This window comes from Trichogramma pretiosum, unplaced genomic scaffold, assembly GCF_000599845.2.
Source record: "Trichogramma pretiosum strain Unisexual culture from Peru unplaced genomic scaffold, Tpre_2.0 scaffold48, whole genome shotgun sequence".
In the NCBI taxonomy this organism is placed as follows: Eukaryota; Metazoa; Arthropoda; class Insecta; order Hymenoptera; family Trichogrammatidae; genus Trichogramma; species Trichogramma pretiosum.
Genome location: NW_019641228.1, coordinates 453,114 through 475,470, shown reverse-complemented (window position 1 = coordinate 475,470; position 22,357 = coordinate 453,114). Strand labels below are relative to the sequence as shown.

At 39.1% G+C, this 22,357-nt stretch overlaps 1 protein-coding gene across 1 annotated transcript in view; it reads left to right on the top strand.

Annotated features, from left to right (window-relative positions):
• The window catches only part of LOC106650225 (probable G-protein coupled receptor Mth-like 1), a 53,977-nt gene extending 33,267 nt beyond the window's left edge, over positions 1 to 20,710 (top strand). The window contains exons 2-5 of the mRNA XM_023458322.1: positions 1,656 to 1,840; positions 8,738 to 8,876; positions 13,299 to 13,355; positions 17,400 to 20,710. Coding sequence (XP_023314090.1) covers positions 1,656 to 1,840; positions 8,738 to 8,876; positions 13,299 to 13,355; positions 17,400 to 17,733 — 715 coding nt within the window. The 3' untranslated portion in view covers positions 17,734 to 20,710. The remainder of the gene's footprint in view (positions 1 to 1,655; positions 1,841 to 8,737; positions 8,877 to 13,298; positions 13,356 to 17,399) is intronic.
• The last annotated feature ends 1,647 nt before the right edge of the window (positions 20,711 to 22,357 follow it).

Genomic DNA, 22,357 nt, shown 5'->3' with positions numbered 1-22,357 from the left:
AAAAGGATTTCTGGAGTATTTCTTTTACGAGCGAAATAATGCGTTTTTTCAACAAAGAACAAACACATACATGCGCTCTCGCGTTATTCCTTTTCAAAAACTCAGCTTTGATATGAATTCACGAAAGCGGCTAACTTGTTCAAACAAGAGCCTGTCCCTTTCACCTGAATAGATTTGCGAGTCTTGGCAACACCACGACCAATCACGAGCTGAATTTTACGCAAAAATTTGTCCAACTTGGAAAATTTGACGCACGTGACATGTAGAGAATCCATCCTTCAATGCCTTTGGAGTTGTATGAGCTCGCAACATTTAAATTAAACTCGCGATTTATTTTGGTCAGATTTAACCGAGCTAATTTCGATTCTGTTTTTGGATTTTATAACTATACTATCAGTACCCTAGCCCCATTGCAATTATGAATTTCATAAAATATGTGAACGTATCAAATGAAATGTTATTTCTTTTTAATTCAGTAAAATTGCTATCCAATCGAAGCATGGTAAAATTACTTGAATCCTTACCGATGCGTAAAAAATGCATGGATGCCCAGTTCAGATTCGTGCGATTAACTCGGCCAGGAAAAAAATTTTCAAAGCGAGACAGCAGTTGAGCGTAATTTTCGTACGCGGCGATTTTTATTAACAAGAGAAGTAGGGGGAAAAAAATTAAAATACGCCAAGCCATAATAGTGCCGGAGCTGAGCGCAGGAAAACGTATTGCGGCAGAGAAATCGGGTATAGAGTTGCACACACGAGCGCAGAGATGGAGTGTGCAATGCTCGGCTGCTCTCATGCGCGCGTGCGGCTAAATGCAATTTTCGATTTTAACGCGATACACACGCGTTAATCGGAGTTTCCGCGCATGTGATTCTCTCTATCTCTGGCTTTGTGGTCCACATACATAGGCGCGGCGAAGGAGCGAGCAATAAGCGCGTGCGACAAATCGACCGATTACCACGTTGACACGTAGAGGATTGCTGGTTTTCCTGCTCTCTATACGCGAGCTTATCGTTTTTGCAGCCACGACCAATTGGTTTCATTGGCCTGCTGTACAAAACATAGTCATTTTTTCATTCCGCAAACCTTTATTTTCTGTAAATGCATTATCAAAACGTTTATAACTCAATTTACAGATATATTCGATGGCTATACGCATGAATAATTTAGGCAGTATACTGTTTAAATTATTCATGATAACAGCGGTAGACGTGAATTTTGGCAATGAGTGCTGCCACGAAATATGCTATAATTATAAACCTCCTGATACACCAAGAGTAGCTGTAGCTAATCCGTCCATTATTTCCAGTCGTGCAGCAAATTACGGTTAAAATCCGACGCGCGTACAGCCTTGCTTATCCTTGGATTACATTAATGAAGCTCATATAATCGAAGCTATACGCTACGTTTTCCGATGCAGCCTCTGATGTATACGCTGTGGGGCAGCCTATAATATACAACAGCCATATGCACGCGTTCATCTACGTCAAAACGAGCCTGTCCGTTAGCTTCCCGATAGTCGATGTTTGTTAAAATTCTGTCATAATTTAGGTTCATGTTTAATAATAATCTCTCAATAAATTTAATTTTATACGCAATTAAAAGATTTTCTTTATGAACATCTGTTGATAAAACTGAACGCTTCTAATTTTGTAGAGATTTGAGACCGGCCAGCCTAGAAAAGGGCCAGGAAATGATACGGCTGAGATTCTACAGCGCATACGCCTGGGGCGGTCCGCTTATCGTGGCCGGACTCGCAGCGTTCCTCGATCATCTGCCCGAGACACCCGGCCAGACCTTCCTCAGGCCGAGATTTGGAGAGAAGCAGTGCTGGTTTTACGGTAAGTTCGAGCTTTTCATAAATTCTCACAGCATATTTTCTTAAAACCTCGATTTTTACCCTGCGAGGCAAAAGTTATTTCAACAAAACAGCGAATATTCGTATTACATGTTAAGTTTTCTCCGAAAGTAAATTGAAACTTGAACTGCAGACAACACCAAAAATGTTGCGAAACAATTGCTCGTGACGTGTGGAGAGAAAATCATTAATTCGAAAAATACATCGCCCCAACGCCGTGTATAAAGTGTCGAAAAACATGTTGAGAGGCAAAATTTTATTTTTATTTCAGCTTCTTCGCTCACCGCGCATACTCCGCCGATCTGCGCGCAATACTTTTCTTTTGTTTACCTTATGTATTCGTTTTGGCCGTCAGATTCAGGGTAAAGCTTTTATTTACACGCGGTATCATGGCGCAGCCGCTTGCATCGCAATTGTCTCGATTTATATATATCTATACACAAACACCTCTCTTGCCGATACCGAGCGTCGATTTTTCTCTCACTCCTCGGCGCAAGCCTCGGAGGCCTGTCAAGGTAAATCAGGATAATGACGTCTTGAGGGTACGGAAGAAACCTTCGCGTTCCTGACAATTGTGCGCGAGGCCGAATACACATACACAACACATACACACAGCGAAAAAGAAAATTCATCAGCATGAAATCTCTTTTTCATTCATATGAGTCGAAGTAAATTCAAGTTTTTGCAAGGGAGAAAAGTGAAAAAAAAATAGTGCATTGCAGGTAAATTTCGCTGCTCGTTTTGTTGTATACGTATAGCACGCGTACGAACAATGATTGATACTCTTTGTAATAAAAATCCCTGGAAAAGCACATACGGTCCCTACATTTTACGTTTTGACGGAGAAAAATTAATGTTTAATGCTGAATTACGAATATTTTCACATTGTACGTTCAAGCCATTTTTTAATAAAATATTTTTAGAAATGAAAAATCCGATGTTATGTTTCATAAAACGCTGATATTAAACGGATTTCATTGTTTTAATTAATTTCGATTAAAAAATACTTTTTTGAATCTTGTGACGTATTGCCTTTTGCAATTAATATTTACATTAGCATTTTGTAAATTATTTTATGAATATAATTTAAAAAATTTGTAAAACTCGAGCAGCATCTCTTGTATTCATTTTTTTGCGGTACTGCCATATTCAAGAATAAAGACAAAAAACACACAGTTCCTCCGTTGCCCTACCCATTTCATTTGTAAGCGAGACTCAATAGACTAGCTATAGCAGAAAGTTAAATTAAAATTTGTTTACTTAAAAGAAAGTATTGTGCACATTTAATTTTTTCCTGCAGTATAGTGATCTTAGAAACAACAGGAAAGGAAGAAAATAAAACTTGCACTATACTCTTTATATATATAGAACCCCTTCTTAAAAGCTTCACCCTGAATTATTTTAGCTGTAAATATTCTGAGTGTGATTTCAGTATAGGAGATAAATTTTCATGGGATGTAAAAGTACATTGTACGGATTTCCAAGCTTATTCTCCGAATGAAACAATTCTATGCTCTGAAAAAAATAACGAAAAGCAGTAGCTGAATACTTAATTCATTAGCCTGATTATTTATTATTAACGATTTTTTCACGACTAATTACCCATGGAAGAAACAAAAAAATTGAAAGTTTAGTAACGTTAACAAATTAGATGCTTCAAAATGTTTTCAGATAATATAATGTGAGTTACATAAAAAAAAAGCAGTGGAACTCAAATTAAACATACTTTGAGTTAGCACGACTTGAGTTTTAAAAGTAATTTAAAATAAAATATATAAGATATTGAAAAATGTTTACATTCATTGGTATTGAGCCGAAACATATGTTTTAAACTAGACTAGATGACTTACTTGACAAACAAAAAATTCAGATTCTAAAAAAAAAGGAAAACAAAAAAACAGTAGCAGTGACTACGTACACAGTTATAAAGTTTAAGAGACAATGAAATTCTAGAACAGCGCTTTTATTGCTACGACGCCGTTCCAAGAGGTTTATGTTTATATTGTCAGTTGGGCTTGCAACGCGCCAGCCACGAAAGAGCTCGTGGTTCAATGCGATATTTGTACGGACGATAAATTTCCAGCCGGTGCACGTATACATTGTAAATTGTCGCTCCAACCTCTCCAGATAGTGCAAATAAAGTCCTTTGAACTATGATAGCATCGTGCGCGCGTCCTCCTTAATCCTGCAGAGTCAACGCAACAAGGACAGTCAATGGCGCTCCCTATAAACCACAGCGACGCAGTGGCTATTGATATAAGACCAAGAAAAGAAGTAGAATCACGCGAGCCTCTATAGTTCGCCTGCAATGTCGTTACCCCCGTCCTGCCTTGCTCGTTGGCTGGTGTCGATCAATTTCGGACAGTATGTACACAGGACAAGACTGACACCTCAGCCTCTGCTATCTGGACAATTAAACAATACAACACGCAGTATATATAATCTCGGCGCGTATATGTATCTTCCGTGATTGCAGTGGTGCTCGATTCATCGTACTAAGCTATGTCTGTATAGATCTGCAAGCAGACAGGCAAACTGGGAGAGACACAGTCCGTCTGGTGCAGTCGCAGAGCTTGATTCTAATGCGAGGCCGATAAGCGTTTCCATGCCAGCCCCTCTTTGCCCTGCCCCGACCCACATGGAATCGCTCGTGGATTTAGATTCACCTGGTCGAACACTCGAGTGCATAGCTACTGCTTGGCATCTCGAGGGGATGATTGTTTGGCGGAAAATCGACCTGGCGCCCGACTCCGAGTCAGTCGTGGATGCTGCAAAAAAATAGAGAGACGCGTCGCCGCCGACTCTGGCAATTTATTTCGGATTATGCCGTGGAGCTTGGGACTGTACATCGAGCACTGCATCCATGTAAATTTGTCAATCCTTGCGTGTTTACGCACCCACTCGTTGCTGCTGCTCGATATGTATGAGGGGAAATCCAACGACGACGACGACGACGCCGAGTGGCCTAATGAACATATCTCATAATTCGCTATTCTTACATCCTTGTTCTTATGTTTAAGTAAACGTATATGTATTTATTGTTACTTTGATAGCATAATTAAAAAATTAGATTTTAAGATCAATCGAACAAACGACGTTCTCTATATTTGAAACTATTCTTAACACACGCATCTTTATTTTTGTATTTTCTTCGGTTAAAAATATAACAAAAACCATTAAATTTCTAAGATATTCACTATTTAAAATATATACTCGATTTTGAGTTTAACAATTCTTAGTGAAATCGAATGGCCAAAAAAAAATTTTTCTCCAAGTATAAAAAACTTTTTTCCGATATCAGAAATGTCCCAAGTTTATTAAAATTTTTGGGATTATCTATAATACCATTTTTCAGAGGTTCAAAGTTGGCATTTTTCCGAATGGGTTGATTATAGTATAGTATATTACGTCACTCGTGCGCGAAGTGGGTGATTCTCGCACGAGTCTCAGTTTGACGCCCGAGCGCAGCGATGGTGACAATGAGACGAGGGCGAGAATCACCACGCGCACGAGTGACATATATTATTTTTTATTACGAGTTGTGGGAAGTTTTTCTTTCCCGCACGCTCAGCCGTGTGGGAAGTATGTAATTTCGAGAAGTATCGTTATTACACTACTGCTCGGGAATTACGTACTTCCCGCACGCTGTGATAAAAAATATTTTAAAAAATTCCTAGCTTTACTTACATAGCGACTTAAACAATAAAGTGCACGAAAGTCTTTTTGTTGGTAATTTTAGAAGAAAAATACTCCTTAGTGATCTGAGCCTTTTAAAGACTTTTACGATAGACAGAAATACAAAACTCAAAATCTAATTGATTTCGATCCAGAATTTTATCTACAAAACATTCACAGAACTTTTTAAATTATCAGCTACTACCTGCTAAATTTTAGTATTGGGGCTTAAAAAGAATGTGCAAAAACGTCAAGAGGGGCTATTTTGGGCGGTTTTCCGCTTTTTGAGCCTTTTTCGAGTTTTATTGCAAATAAGCTAAGCAACCAAATTGGAAATATCGAGCATAATAGTTCATGTATGCGAGTATATACACAAATTATACGGAACATAATATAGATTGTGGTATGTATCGCTGCGCTGCCTGCAATGTCATAATTCTCCGGTTGTATTGCTCTATGCCTTGGCTTGCTCATATACATATACGCGTTGAATGTCTATAGGAAAAGAAGACGTTGTACAAGCCTAAGCGTTTTAATCTATAACGTTTTGGCGCAAAGCCAATCCAGCGTAACGTACAGCGAAGCCGGCGAATAGCGTATATAGATTATGTATGTGTATGTATGAGTCGCGCGAGCTGCGCAGCGATTCGTCTCGTACACCCCTACAGCGCAGTATAATATCAACCTGTCAAGTTGCTCGGACGCATATCTCGCGCGTTCGCATTTTTCGTTGACATTCGCCTTTCGCGAGTTATAAGTCGTCTTAACAGATTATTCATGGGTTCTTTACGATAATGCAATTTATGACTTTGCGCGCGCGAATCTGTGCAAGTCGACTAGCATAATACGCGTGTAGCTTCCGTAGTTTTAGCGCGAGGACAAAAAAGACGAGAAGAATTATGCGTATCGCGTTTTGACAAATTTTTTTATCCTCAACTATTAGATTGGCAGAAAAAAAACTGTGAACCGATCTGTGTAGCAAAAAAAGGCTAATCTTGAAAAGCCGTGAACCATCTAGAGCTCCTGCAAGGGCATGAGAAATCGGCACGCGGATTTCTTTTGATGTATCGGCGAAGCGCGCGCCGGAAGAGATGGAATCCGAGCGCATCTAGCTTACATATATATCAGCGACGCCGGGTAAAAAAAGAGCGCGGCCGCTCCGTGCTCAAAGCTCCCGGAGCCTTATAGGCATTTAAAAGGAGCGTCGACGAGGAGTAGCAACGCTCGAGTGACGTAAGTGCGAGCGAGCTCGAGCGCGGCGAGTGCCCGTGATCTTGAAAGTTTTTGACGCGCGCGCCGCACAAGTTGCCGAAACGAGTTTCGCTCGCTCCATCGCTCGAGCAAAGATTATGTCGTATTAAATATCGCCGAGGATGCTGCAGTCACGTGTTTCGCATAAACATGCCTCGCGCTCTCCATAATGCACGTATTATATACAGGCTGGATGCGCCCAACTGGGTCACAGTGGCAGTTCTCTTGGCTCTGGTGGGCACCGAGCAGAGAGCACCGGTTGTGATATTTTATTAATGAATACAAATTCAATCACGATCTGCGCGCCCAGCCATGTACGTAACTCCGCCGCCTGCATGTGCGTAAAATCTCTGCGCATACAGTGCCGAATTCAGACACGCGTTATAATGACCGGCTAACGAATGTAAAATATATAAAATTCTCCTGTTACGACGAGCATCTGGTATAACGCATACCTACGCGCACCTAATTAAGCATGCCGAGATAACGAACGAGCTTCGGCTGAAGGCAAGTGCAGCGTTATTGACGAATGTGGTTTTGTCATGCATTGAAAAAATTATTGTAACGCTATACGCGCTACTGAAAATTAAACAACTTGCACAGGATACGTAAACGTGTTTTAGAGATTTAAAAAAGAAAAAAAAGAAAATAACCGACCAAGAGCTTGGGAAATGCGCCGCGCAGCTAGCGTGAAATAACGCGTGACTGAAAGTCATAGCCCTTCTCGACGGTCTCGTAAAAAAAGTTAACGTTTCTTTCACAGCCTAGGACGTACTAGGAATACGCCAACTTTTTCCCTTACTCAGTGCTCACTTTCACTGCGCTCCGAGCTTTTATTTTCGACATTTGCACATGTATGAGAGGAGAACTTCGATTCGACATATACCACGTGGAATCGCGTCAGCAAAGAAAAAAATTATCGTCGAAATCGAAAGAAGTCGGTAAAAACTCGGCGCAGATAATAATTATGATACTCTTGCCAAGCGCGAACACTTGGCGTTCGACGCTCGCTCTTTGTAGATGGAATGTCTTGTACAGTAAGCCGCAGCTTTATGTCAGCTGCGAACGCGCGGGACTATCGTGCGGTCAAGTGTCGCTGCGCCGTCTAGGTATATAATGGAGGTCACAAAAAGTGTAACCACCAAGTGCACCGCGAGGGTATTTCTATTCATGCTAGGCTATATATACATTTTATATTCATTCGACTTTCCGAAGTTTACAATGCACTTGCTCGACTAGCAGTTTTATGTACACATCGGCTCCAAATGCGATCCGTAAATTATTTTTTCCCTATACGCTTTTGTGTACAGACCTTTTCGATTGATTTTTCTTCAACAATGTTTTAAAACTCCAAGTTTGTAGGTCGAGTAAAATCGCGCGCGCAATTCGTCCATTAGCCAAAAAGTACAGCAAAAAAATTGCTTCATAAAAATGAAAATAATTCGGGGTTCGGGAGTGCAGTGATAAAACAACGATCAGAATGACTACAGCCAAATCATACATTGGCTTATCTTGTCCGTAAATTTTCCCCGGCAATGAAATATCTGCAGCCAGCCTGTCGTGAGATACATAAATACAATACAGTATGTGCTTGCAGTCCAGCGCGTATTTAGAGAGTAAACAATTAGCGAGCGGAGGCGATAATTCACTAAATCATGGTTGGCCGAAAACTTAGTAGGCATCAACGGCAACAACTTCTGTTTTCCAATAGATCTGCTCGATGCAGTTAACTGTGCTTACTTCGGCGGCGTGTACACAGCGCGTATATGTGCTCGATATTTCATCGGTGATTTCGAGAGTCTATTAATCACACTTGGCGCGAGATAAACTTGCTTTATTAGTTTCGGCACTTTGCTTTTCCAGCTTAATCAAAATGTCAACCTATTATCACTATTAAAATATCAAATGGTTCAAAATATTGATTAAATAAATTTTTTGCTTTGATTCGTTGCAGGTGATATGGAGATTCTCGCTTACTTTTTCGGACCGATCGGCATACTGTTGGCGATAAATCTTCTCTTCTTTGCGGCGACGGCTCACGAGCTGACTTGCGGCCTGTGGAAGGGCGAGTTCGTAAAAAGCACGACTGAGAGGTAAGAGTCAAGAGATTTCTTTGAAGACCTATTGACAAAGGAGGTATATGCCGCGTGTGTGCGAGCCTCGCACGCCGTCACCTTTGCCTCACGTGCAATCCAACTAGAAGAAATCATAAAACGTCCCACTGCGGCAAAAGCAGTTGCTTGGATTTCTCCTTTCAACCTTTTTTCTTTTTATTTTTTCCCTCTCTCTCTTTTTTTTAATAAAATGACGTGAAATGTTCTTTCTATATTTTGACAGCAAATCCAATTTGCGTCCCTATACGTAGTCCAACATCATTTCGTATAATATGACGATCTGAAATGTTTGGCTAGAAAAGTGGTCGTACAGCAAATTTAATCACGAACTTACACATATGTGCTTTATTAAATTTCATTTTGGTCTTAATTGAATTCGAGGTTGATACACGTTAGTCAAAGGTCCATTTCGAAAGTAAATGAAAGCTGCACTTTATATGTGTAAAATGTATAAAACTAAATATCCACTGCAAATCATGACTGAAGTCTGTTGTAAGTTATATCTTGTTATTAACGGCGTTTTTTATTAATTAATTGCTATTTAATCACGAGGTTTTGGCTATCTCTACTCTGTGCGGAATTGATGAAAACTCTAGTTATATTGTGCATGTGTACAACACACAACATTCGAATTTTGATTGAAACTCATTAAAACGCAATTAATTAATAAAAACACCGGTAATAACAACCGCCAGTACTCATCAAAATCGAAATTAACAAATCCGACTACAGAAATAAATATAATTCATAATATCTCGGTTCAAATTTTCGCTAAAAATCTATCGATAATGTTATTGGTTGCCGCTGTATGTTATAATATCCAACGCAAACAGCTCAACTTAATCAAGTGTATATTGAAAATCGTAACGATCGTTCATTTTACAAAAAGAATACCTAAAAATAAATTGCGCGCATGGCTACTTATGAACCAAAGCGGTATTAAACAATCTTAAATGTTGCATGGAAAGCTCCTTCTCGCTTTATTCGTATTTCCACTTGATTTCTTGCAAGCTTATGTATATAGTTGCGCGTACGCACACACGTATATAAATGTGTGCAGTACACTATTTATTAATACGGGTCTAATGAGGCAAGCTGCAGTCGTACTGCACGTATGTAGCGTATATATATATCCATGTATATGCACACGGTTATGAAGGGCTATAAACTCGTTAATTACCCAACCAAGAGCTCATCTATCATGCGGCTGCAGGGCTTCTCTCTCTCGCTCTCCTGTGCACAAGCCTCGCTTATATTATACAGTTCAGCCAGTGTAAATCACGTGCATGAATCCATTCTAAATCATTTCTTGAAGGAAAACGAGGTGACGTTGCTGCACGTTCGGGGCAACGTGCATAACGCGTCGTGCTACTCATAGTTTTGCGAACGCGTCGCGCAAACGTGTACGCCGCTGCAGCTTTGCACAAATGCGTTTATTACTGTTGCGCGTCTGGGTCTCGTCTCGAGGTCTGAAAAGCTCGAGGCCTTATTGTATCAAAGATCGGCATCCATATTGCGGTGAGCGTTGCGGTCGCAGCTATACGGCGCGTCGCTAAAGGAAGCTATGCCTCGCCATTCGAATGCCAAGCTTGCAACCGTTTTCGATAGGTTCGACCGCAATAATTTCGAAAATAATTCCACAAAGGACTTTCTCATAACAACTGCGTACAAGTTCACGTTGCCGAGCCATCTCGTTGCGCCGCGTCTATGTCTATAGTAGGTACGTGCACGGGGATCAAAATCGTAAAGGGAAGACATAATTCGCGTGTAATTCTGCTTTTAAGCCGCGCGATGCGCCTTCGGATGTTACACTCGCGCGTACAGCCTACGCGAGGCTTATACATATCGGAAACGACGTGGGGCAATTATATGTATGTATAAGTATGTGTGCAGGCTCGAACGCGGCTTTATTCGACTCTATGACGCTATGGCATGCCGAGATCTCTGTACGTCTGTGGTGCCATATTCTCACGGTCAATCGTTCAATTAGTGTATAATCCTCGAATAAGCGCGCACTGCATTGCAGTCTCGAGTTTAGACTTTGCGCGTGATCGATTCCGATTCGCGCCGTATTATTTCAACAATTGAAAACGGATTCGTGCACTCTATATGCCTCGCAGCTCGGCTTAGCTCTTCTCTCTCTCTCTCTCTATCTATCTATCTATTCCTCTCGGCATATAAAAGTCCGTGAGATATGTAGCACGTTATACGAGCAATAAACTTGCGCGAAACGCGCGAGCGCGCGGATATATATAAAGTGTATGTGTGTCTCTGAACTGAAGATGGATTGTAATATAACCGTTGCTCTGTTTCCTCCTCTCTCTCTCTATCGTCAGGCTATTTTTTACGAGCGACCATTCAGAAGCCATCAAAGATTTCCTCTGGCTAGCGTGAAACTTCCATCCCGCTTGCGCTTGCGGCAATAAAGAGTTCGCTATTCGGCTACTGTATATGTATGTACTGTATACGCCCGTCTGTCTTATATGCCGAGCTAGCCTCGGTCGCGCGCGGCTCCAATTTTTACAACTTTATCATAAAGCTTCCAAGGATCGAAAGAGAGAGAGAGAGAGAGAGAGAGAGAGAGAGAATCGAGCCGAGAATGGTATATTTTATCCGCAAGTTCTATGCTGGCTTCGCGCTCGACGTGCGCTTGAATACGAAAAATTATTTTGAATTTTATTTTACTTCTCGTATGCGCTCTCTGCTATACGTATCGTTTTCCTGCAGGCGCGAACGAATTGGAAAAATGTTTTTCCTCGATAAACGACGGTAAATGTCAATTGTGCCCGTATATGTACAGCTTATATAGCCTATCGGCAATAACAGTTACTACAAATTTCAATACGATCGCAATGGGAAAGCCGCTGCTGCTACTGCGGGACAATACTCGATGTGCGAGGATATAATTTCTAATCGAGTCGTTGGTATACGCTTCGGCTATCGATAAACACCGATGTCGCGAGGCAAAAGCAGAGTGAAATATATTTATCGATCGCAAGAGAGAAACAGAGGGACGATGTAAACGAGCCTACGGTATACACGTAGCGGGGCGAAAAAAATCTAAACAACCTGGCCTGCAGCTGCTCGCGCAAATCGCGACGAGCTGATCTTTATACTATAGCCGCGCGGTGAAGCTGGGCCCGGAGCTCCCGGAGTGACATGCGTCGCAATTACGATAACTCGATGATGCAGGCACGAGGCGCACAGGTGCGTTTATTCGTTACATTCAAAAAGTCGTTATAACAACGTTGCTTACTCTATACATATGTACGTACCCACACACGTACATCGATGATACAGATTGTCCGCGCAACATGCGTCGACAAAATTTTTCAATCAGTCTCTCTCTCTCCTCTGTACACGTCGAACGCGTTGTTTACCCTTTTTCCGCGCACTAGCAGCTCTTCATCGGCCTTCTCTCGCTCATACGTATGCTATAGGTATACGTATCTAACTGCTGCCTACGTATATAATATATATATATTCTTTGCTGATTTTTCCCACATAAAATTCCTTGGATAATTCATCACGCTGCACCGAGCGTTGTTAGCTTGCCCAGGCTGAGCGTGGCCGTTTCACGTATCATTCCGCACTCGAGCCTCCTTTTCTTCTTTTTTTCTTCTTCTCTTATGCACGCGTAATTGCGTTATTCCATTTCGACGTTCGGTGTAAGGCGAGCCGTTCGAAGAATATATATCGCGCAACGCAGAATGAGTTTTTGAGCGCTCCAATGCGTATTATAGTACTACGCCGCAAAATCTCTCCCATCTTGCGCGGATTCATTTTCTTTTTTGTGAAAAAACCAAAGGATTAAATGCATGTAAAAGTTGCGCCGCGAGTTCGTGCGTGCGCGCGCGCGCATAGATTTACAAACAATTATTACGTATTCCCTTGGCCTTGGCGAAAAAAGGAGGTACGCGAAATTATAATTGAAATACGGAGTTATTCGTACATGAACAGCTATGGAATTTATCTACTGACCTCAGTTTTTTCGCTTCAACATTTTTTGCCTTTCTCAATGAAAATTTGTTTTTAGATAAAGGTTGCTCGATCATCTATTCTATGCCTACTTACGATGGCAAAAAAAATGATTATAAAATCATTTATTTATAAGTATGTGTTGCTCTGTTGCCGAGCAGTGTCTTTGAAAAATCAACTCCTCAATTTTAGTGTTAATTAACAAGATATTTGTGTTAGTAGCGATAGCATCGAAATAATTAGACTTCCAACATAACATGATTCCAATGACGATCGGTAGTAGATAGCGAAACAATCTTTTTGCGTGCTTGAAAGTAGAACAAACATCGTAGAATAAATCATTGTAATAGTACTCATGGAGAATCTTCAATTTTTTATTTTACTCTATGATAATTTTTTTTTTTAAATTTTTTTTATTTGCAGAACTTTACGTATAATACCGAGGAATTTAGAAAGTGCACATGAACGTCGACTTCGTAGGTATGGTACTTTTTTTTATTTTTTTTTAATTTCATATTCATTCAGGTAAGAAGTTTAACGATTTCTAAAGAGGTAAAACAAAATGGAACACAGCGCACACTGTTACGTACGTGTATGTATCGTTAATATGTGCATTTGCCATTCAAAAGGCTCTAAAAATCGTTACGACCCATAAGCCGCCTCTCCTTTTCATCCTAAAGCGACAATGATTTGCGCGAGGCGTAAAAGCTCTTGGGCAGTATTTCGCCTTAGCAGCGCTTCATCAACGATCCTGCGCCGTTGTCGTCTGCCGCACAGGCGCGCTTAACGAACGCATGCACGGACACTTATTCAACGCCACATCCCCGCGCATATAAAACTTGTTATATAGCCTTTACGACAGGTTAGTGCGTGCGATACATTATTTGAAGCACAAGACGCGTGAGTAACGCAGGCGGACTTGTGCAACTTTTCTTTCAGCCACGGTATATATAGCCTAATCCTCGCGCGTGCACGCACTGCTTTGCTCGCCTACAGCTGGATTTTGTCTATAGTCTCGAGTTTCCTTTTTAGAAGCTCGCCTCTTTAGCCCTTAGCGGCAGAGATGGAAGAAGCAGCTTGCGAGTCTTTTGCCAAAGTATATACATTGTAATGTAGGATATGGTCTCAAGGCTCGAGGTGTTGTTCTCGAGTTTTTGTGCACAAGTAGCAGCAGCAGCTCGTTTAATCAATTAAAACGGTACATGGCGTGGCGTCGCCAAGCTGATGCTGCTACCGCTTCATCTGCTTGCGCTCATGCGACTGGCGCAGCGACGGCAGCGGCGGCTCGACTCTTGGTATGTTGATTAATTTTTGATGAGATACGAGACAACGTCAGGGACTTTAGGTCTAGCGTATCACAAGCTAACTGGAATCTTTTATATATACGTGCAATCTTTGCCGTGCTTCCATATTGTGCTAGAATTTTCAGCTGAAACTTGGATATTAATTTTCCCAACAAAAATGCAGAAAATTAGTAGTGAGGTGATACTTTTACTGTCGTGAACCACCCCGAGCTTTTTTACTTTATATAATTAATCCTTGTAACTAAGGGCGTTGTTCATTATTCTTATTTATTACAAAGTACGTTCATTTTTTACTGTCATTCGATATTTTCACGATCTTGTCATTTGACAATATCACTTTTCATCTACGATTGCAGAAAAGCCTTGAATTCGTAATCATATTCTTCGATCAAAAATAATCATTGACACAAAAAATAGTATTTCACTGAACTTTTAATAATACGGTCTAGCAGGGTAAGAAAGATTTATTTATCTGCTACCGAAATATTATCTTTACTAGGTACGAAATTTTTATGTAAAAATCCTCAAGTGAATCAAGATCAAGCATATCATTGGCACGCACATACATAGGTACTTGCTGCCACCCTCGACAACTTCAATTTCCTTCGCAGCAGTCATTATAAACACACTTTTCACACGGCTTCCCATAATTCACTAATTTCGAGCGTGACTGCAACATAACGGTTCGTATTTCGCGTGTCTGCCTCAGCCGCCTGTGTATACCTACACCCCGCATGTGGCATATCGACAACGACGGCGCTTAAAATGTATATAATCAAACGTACAAATTACAGTGCGGAAATCGATGCGCGTGGAGCAGTTGTTGCTGCTGCAATGTTTTTTGAGATCGTTGACTGTGCGCACCGTCGCGTATAATAACTGCTTACACTGACTTTTTTACAAGCAGGCCTGATGGCTCTTGATGACATTATTTTGATTAAACGATGGTACATTAAGATTAAAAGGCAGGTATTTCAGATAAAATACTGGTAAAAGTTGTACAGAGCCGTTTTTGTGATTGAAGTAAATATAATAATCGATGAAACGGAAAAATTGTGGAATGAATAAGTTTTCATCACTTTTATAGTTTTTTAGTTAATTAAATATAATAAATGCCTTTAAATTGGGTTCAAATTTTAAGAGTTATTAACACAATTACCTGTCATTTGAAACATTCACAATCTACTTGAACAACTAACACCGATAAAAATTATTTGTTATTATTCTGCCTACGGTACATATGTAACACATTTTCAAAGACCAATAACGCGCTGCAATTAATTTTATTGCTTTCGATAATTCGACCAATAAATATAAGTTTGTAATTGCAATGGTCGTTTTTGTGTCGAGCTTTTTCCCCACATCCGCTCGATGATAACGTCGAAATAAATATCAAAAAGTTTGCCGTTGATTTTGCCCAGCGTTCTGGAAAATTAAGAATAAAAATAAAAGACACGCGAACGTCCCTCTCTCTCTCTCTCTCTTTTTCTCTGCATGCATGTGTGGTTCGCGCGGAAAGATCGGTCTTTTTTGTTCGTTTTTTCTCTCTTTCGCAGCGGGTAGCAGGCGTTTCGCTTGGTGCGCTTGCTGCACGAGAGAAAGAGAGAGGCAAAAGCAATTCTCACAGTCGCGCGAACATGAACAATTAGCGTCGGGGATTAAGCTACGTCGCGCGTCCAGCCGCGCTCGGACGGACTCTCCGATAGCTCTGCCGCCGTTGCCGCGTCTTTATAACCTATTTTTCCACCCCGAAAGAACGAATATTGCGCGAGTGCGCCCGCTTCATGCGTTTCGAGCGTATCGTATAATATAATATCGCACGCAGGCGTGAGAGAAAGAGAGAGAGAGAGCGAGAAGAATGGCAATAATTAGCCTCGAGTGCAGTAGCGGTGGTATGGGTAGCAAGAGTCACCGAAATAGATACGCGAATGAGGTCTCTACGCTCAGTTTTCCTCTCTTTCGCGCTTGGCATATGTAGAAAATGCAGCCGAGCGTGGCGCACAAGAGTCCCAGACGGCACTCGTGAACTTTATATACATTCATAACGATCGTGCATACGTTTTTCACGCGTATATAGCCCACGGTGCAATAATTATTGTTCGAAACAGCGCAAAGATCGGCGCAAATATACTTCGCAGAGAGTTGCGCGCGATTGCCGTGCTGACCCTCGGTCGTGTGCGTTTCCCATTAACAATCGAATTTATATCGACGTTTCACTGATAAATATACGTTTAATTACTGCTTTCCCGAGTTAACAGAGAAACGATACACATGCTGCTGCATATAGCGCGCGTGGGCTCCGAGAAGACAGAAAACGCAGCGCGTTATATATAATACGTATATGGCTGTCAAATTATTGCAACGTATATTTTTCATCTCGCTTGTAGAGAGCTAGCTGGTTCGCGCGCGCGCGTTTAATTGTATTGCTTGTCTTCTGCCATTTCCTCGCCGAGAGATTTAATTTTAATTTTCTGCAGCTAATTTCAGACCCGCGCGCGACATGTTTTCATATTTTAATTGTGAATAATAACGTTTCGCTTGTTCATATGCATTAAAAATTACATCTGCTTATATTGCAGAAATTTCATAATTTAAACTGCATATTAAATTGAAAAACTAATCGACCATATTTATGTATGTTGTATTTTTTCAAATTTGCTGAATAAAATTATCAACGTGAATTTACGTCGAAACATTGTATTATAACGAGAACTGTGTTTTCTTACAATATGCGGCTATGTAAACAAACAATCAAGCTGCGCTAATAACTACAGAAAAAGCTCCGTTATATAAGTTTCTTCTGTACGTTTGTTATAATACTCGAGCTGGTAGAAAAATTTCTCTTCAACTGCACTCGCGCAGAGATGTAATCTTACTTTTATCAACGCATTTCAATCCTCATTCGTACAAGCAGGCTCGAGAGTTCGTGAAATTCAAAGGATTTGAAAAGCAAATTAATTTAGCGTTGGTGTATACGTGTGAGACCGAAAACTATCGAAAACTTGCCTAACAGCTTCTGAAGTATCTTTGCAAACTACATTTAGTTCCGTGCTCTCTGCGAGTTTATTATTTAAAACACTTCTGCAAGTTTAATCGAACTATCTTGCAGCAATTAAGCCTCGGCTCGACAATTGTTATAAATGTCATTCAATCTTTCAAAGAGTTAGCGAAAATTCATTCGATTCAACGTTTACAAATTTTTATCGTTTTCATTTTACAGGGCAGCACTGGGTAAAGTGTGTCTAAAGCTGGTCATAGTCATGGGAGTCCCCTGGATCTTCGACGTGCTTTCGTGGATGGCGGGTGGGCCCGATTTCCTGTGGTACGTGACGGACCTCTGCAACGCAGCTCAGGGCGTTCTCATCTTCCTCGTGGTCGGCTGCCAGCCTCAGGTCCGAGCGGCCCTCAAACGGCTCTGGTCTCGCAATCCTCGGGCCAATTCCAATCGTCAAGGCAACGGCCTGAGCACGACGAGCCACGGCATGCCGAGCATGGGCGACAGCTTCACCCAGAACCCGAGCACCAAGTCGGCGCCCCTCGAAACCATCTGCTGAGAATACGAGACTAGAGAATCTCTCATTGCGGCGGAGCTCCTCCTCTGAAACTCTCCCAGAGAGTAAAGAGGAAAGTAAGCTATACACACATGCGTAATTGAGGCTGATTCTCTGGAATTAAAAAGTATTACCGTCAAGTCGAGGCTTGAAAACTCTTGACTCACCGATGCTATATACTCCTTGGCTAGGTCGAATGATGTTTGATAAACGTTACAATTCGACTCTTCTGATTAAATCTTTTCTCAAATACTCTTCAAAGACTGACTTTGAAGAAGTGGTTATTGGAATTAGACAAACTTCTTTCAACTTGATCATTATTCACTTCCAGTTGCTTACAATAATAAAATACGACATTACAATTATGTGTTTTCAAAAATAATAAGTTGAATATGTTGGATTTTGTAAGTGAATCTATTAACAAAGTTCAACGATCGTAACCTTTTTATTTGTAACGTATCAAACATAATAAACTACTCTATAAATTATTAGAAAATTAAAACTAATCAACCTTTACAAATTTATGAGCTAAAATTTCCAAATTTATATAAATATAAATATTATTGCTTGCTGAAAACAGAAATTGAGCATCAAACATTGAAATGAAAGAAAAGTATCTTTTATTATATTATTGGTTATTATGAATAATCTCAAAAATTGCAAGAATTAACTCGTGAAGAAAACTCAGTTCAACTATTCGTACCACGGTTAAAAGTTAAAATCTAACATATAATAGTATTATCAATGCGAGACAATAAATAATTTTAACTACTGATCGTCTGGTTATATGTAACATTTAATGGGTAATTTTATTATTAAAGAGAGAATAAATTGGCAAAACAATCTTAGAATCTGTCAAACTTTCAATTTTGACCGATAGATTAATATATTGTAAAACTAATGCCTTGGAAAAATTGCCTTGACCACGTGGTAATTGATTAATTTTGAATATTGCTAAGGCGTAGATCATGAACAAGACGTAAAATTTAAATTATTATTATTTTGAAAAACACCTCATAGAGTAATTCATGATAAAATGTAACATCGTTTTAAATTGATCAGTAATTTTTTTGGAAAGCTCATGGAATAATTTGTACGAGTTTTACGAGATCCGTTAAAATTGTTCTAAACCAGCCAATATGTAATACAACACTGCCATTTTTATGATCATTTTATCCATTGAGCTACGCTTTTTGAAATTTTGATAAAATATACCTGAAAATTTTCGGTATTATACACCAAGGTGTCAGACGCCATAGTATAGACAACCAAAGAATTTGGAGAAGTCATACGCGTATATTATTAACTGTAACTTTAGAAGGATAGTCTATACGATAGTTAAAACTATTTATGTGCGTCTATGAACTTCTAGAGAGCATCTTAAAAATTTTTAGAGACTGAGTTGTGCTACTAACAATATACAGCTGAATTAGACAAAATAACTATACGAACAATTAAGTCCAACAATTTCTTTTAATTTTAAGATTTAAGAGACATGTGATACTAATTTATACATCGATTTTTATCATAGTTCACGATTATAATTATAAATGTAATGTATACATGTCGCATACGAATTTCATAATGCCGAATGGGACACATTCAATTTAAACGACAAATGTTGAAAGTGGACAAAATTATTAAACGGTGTCAAGCTTTGACGAAATTATTTCACTTCCTCCTTAGGAATGTCCAAACGCTTAAATAAGAAATTTGTATGTTCATTGGACAATTTTTAAAATTGATCCACGTTTTTTTGAAAAATATAGTATAGTAATATAGTATACTCTGTATCAATTTACATGTGTTAAGGATTAATTGATAGTGATTTTTCTGGTTTGTCAAACAAAACGAAAAACACTTCAAGCTATACGACATGTATTAAAAAAAAAGAGTGAATGTTTATAATTGTAGTATGGGCCGATTGTGATAACTAAGATTGCGTGTTTATGTACACGAAAAAATGAGCAAGCGCTTGATGTACGTACCTTTTTGCGAGACTAACTTTAGCGATTTTTACAGGTATCTTTAACAATACATCAAACACGAAAAATATTACTGCATGGTTAAAAAAGTAACATTGTTTTTTTTAAATAAATGTCGTGATTAACATGAAATGGAATTCAGTTAATAACACTCGATATTTAACGTTTATTTTATAAGCAGTCAAGGAGTCAATTAAATTACGTATGTCATTTATAGGCGTAAATACGAAAAAAGTGTAAATTTTTACTTGAGTATTAGAATAATGTTTATATTTCGTTTGATTGTATAAATTATGTATATATGCAAGTCTATGGCTTTCTGAAAAATTAATTTACTTCTGAATAAATTTCAAATTTATCGTGTAAAATTCGAGGCCTATACCACCGTTCAATGTAAGACTGATTCTATACTTCAATTAAAATTTTTTGGAAATTCACAGACATCTATACAATTAAATTTGCAAAAAAGTTTCATAAAAGGGTATGAAACAAATTATACAATAAAAATAATGTATGAGAATTTTTAAGTATCGGCAATTTCTATAACAGTTACTAATCTACGTCCATGCCAAATTAAAAGTTCTTATCTGAAATAGAAAAACTATAAATTAATGTATATATAAATGCTAAATAAAAAATTTAAATCTAATGAGCTGTCAAACAGTTTAGTAAATGTAATAATTGTATAATGTAGAAATATAGTGGTAGCTATTATAACACTACAACAAAAGTATAGGCAACAAGTACAAGAAAATGATTTTTAATTTTATTTACGTCACTTGTAGTGATAATTTTAAACATGATTGAATGATTATTATACTATGATACACGTATTTTATAATGAAAATAATGATGCATACATGTAAAAGTTTTTAAAGTAAACGATACAACGTGTTTGCCGATTGCCCACCATTCCTACGAAATGTATATTATGTAACAGTATTTACTATTATCAAGCTAATAAATAATGAAAATAAATAACTGTTAGAATGAAAGAAAATTGTTTCTGGTCATTATTCCATTCGATTTTTTTCATATAGTAATGATAGACTTGAAAAAAGGAGTATCATACTTTGTTTGGTTCGTGATAGGCTCCCTGCAGGAGTTCATTGCTTCTGACGCGGAACAGACAACTCAATTATATTACACGTGGCAGTGGTACAGTGCTCTTAAACACATCCTCGCAGAGATTGACAAAGTCTTCTGCCATCCTAATTCAATCGGCCAAGTTTCGACGTGACTAATTTCGGAGAACATTCTTGAGACTTGTCCGCTACATATACACGTACATTCCTGCAAGGCTTGCATGCTGTGTTCGGCACATTGGTTTACCAGTTCAATGGCTCGCAACGCTAAACAACTCGTAGTGTTGCTAACTTTTGGTCTCTGTTGTTAGGACGAGCTTTGCTTTGATGCACTTAGGCGTGTTAGTAGGTGCGCGCAGCTGACAATTGGCCTAGCGGAGCGTACGAACTTTTTGAAAATTTTGCAAGCATATTTTTTAAAGTGATACTTTTTTAAGCATGTAAAGTACGAGGGTTGACTCTGTACAAAACGATCAATCGAGTGTGATAATCTAGACTCCTCGGAGTGATTACCTGGTGCTCGTGAGTGACGAGAGTCCGCTTGCTCGCTTTTGCCGCAGCGTGTCCATTGCATGCGCGCTCACTGATCGGTGCTCGTGCCTCCCCTGCATTTGTGTAGCTTCGCGTAACCTTATTTCTCTTGCACTCGCTGATAGATATAGGTACGCTGCGCTTTTTTGTGCGCCGTCGAACGAAGCGAATAATATAGAAAAGTCGAGTATGCACGGCCACGTGGGAAGTTTTTTCAACTGCTCGAATGATGTTCTGTTGTAAATGAACATCTGAAAAATTTTTTACCTGTTTAATTTAAAATAATAATTAATAGCATCGACGTGATCAGTTGAAATATCGAAGAATTTGAAAACGGTAAATTGTTCAATGAAAAGTTATCTTACAATAGAAAATCTTGATTTAATTGTGATCCAAGTATTATATATAATTTCAAAATTTTCTTTTATTTATTCATTGAACAAATTTAAGAATAGAAATGTTCATTCTTGGAAACCTCGATTACAACCATACATAAAAACCTTATACATCAAAAAGTGCTACGAATAAGTCAAAGAATGCGTGTGATTTTTCAGAATTTTGAACAACAACTTGAGTCACAAATGTTTTTTAGGTCCACTCAGAGACTTTTTTAGCGAATTAGAATTTTAGAAATTTCGCTAAATAATTTTATACAGACCCCATGATAGGAGAGATTTTGTGAAAAAGCCCCATTGTATAGCTTTTTTTAAATTTATTTGAATTGTTTTCTCTGAATTTTGCAATACATTTAACGTCATCAACGTCGAATAAAACTGATGGTAAAGCTTGCCACGCGTGTCGTTTATCATATTACACTTAATTATTCCTAAGCAATCAAGTGTATTGACAAATCCTCGTAGCACCCCAGGTCCCTACGTCGAGTATTTAAGGCTCTATTCACGAAGCAGCAGTCGCTCCTATTTTTCGTGCTGTCAAAATTTCACCGAAGGTTAAGGAAATTTCGATTTTTATCAAAAACAAATCGAGCGCGAGTAAAATAGAAGTTACGAGGTCCTGCAAAAGCAG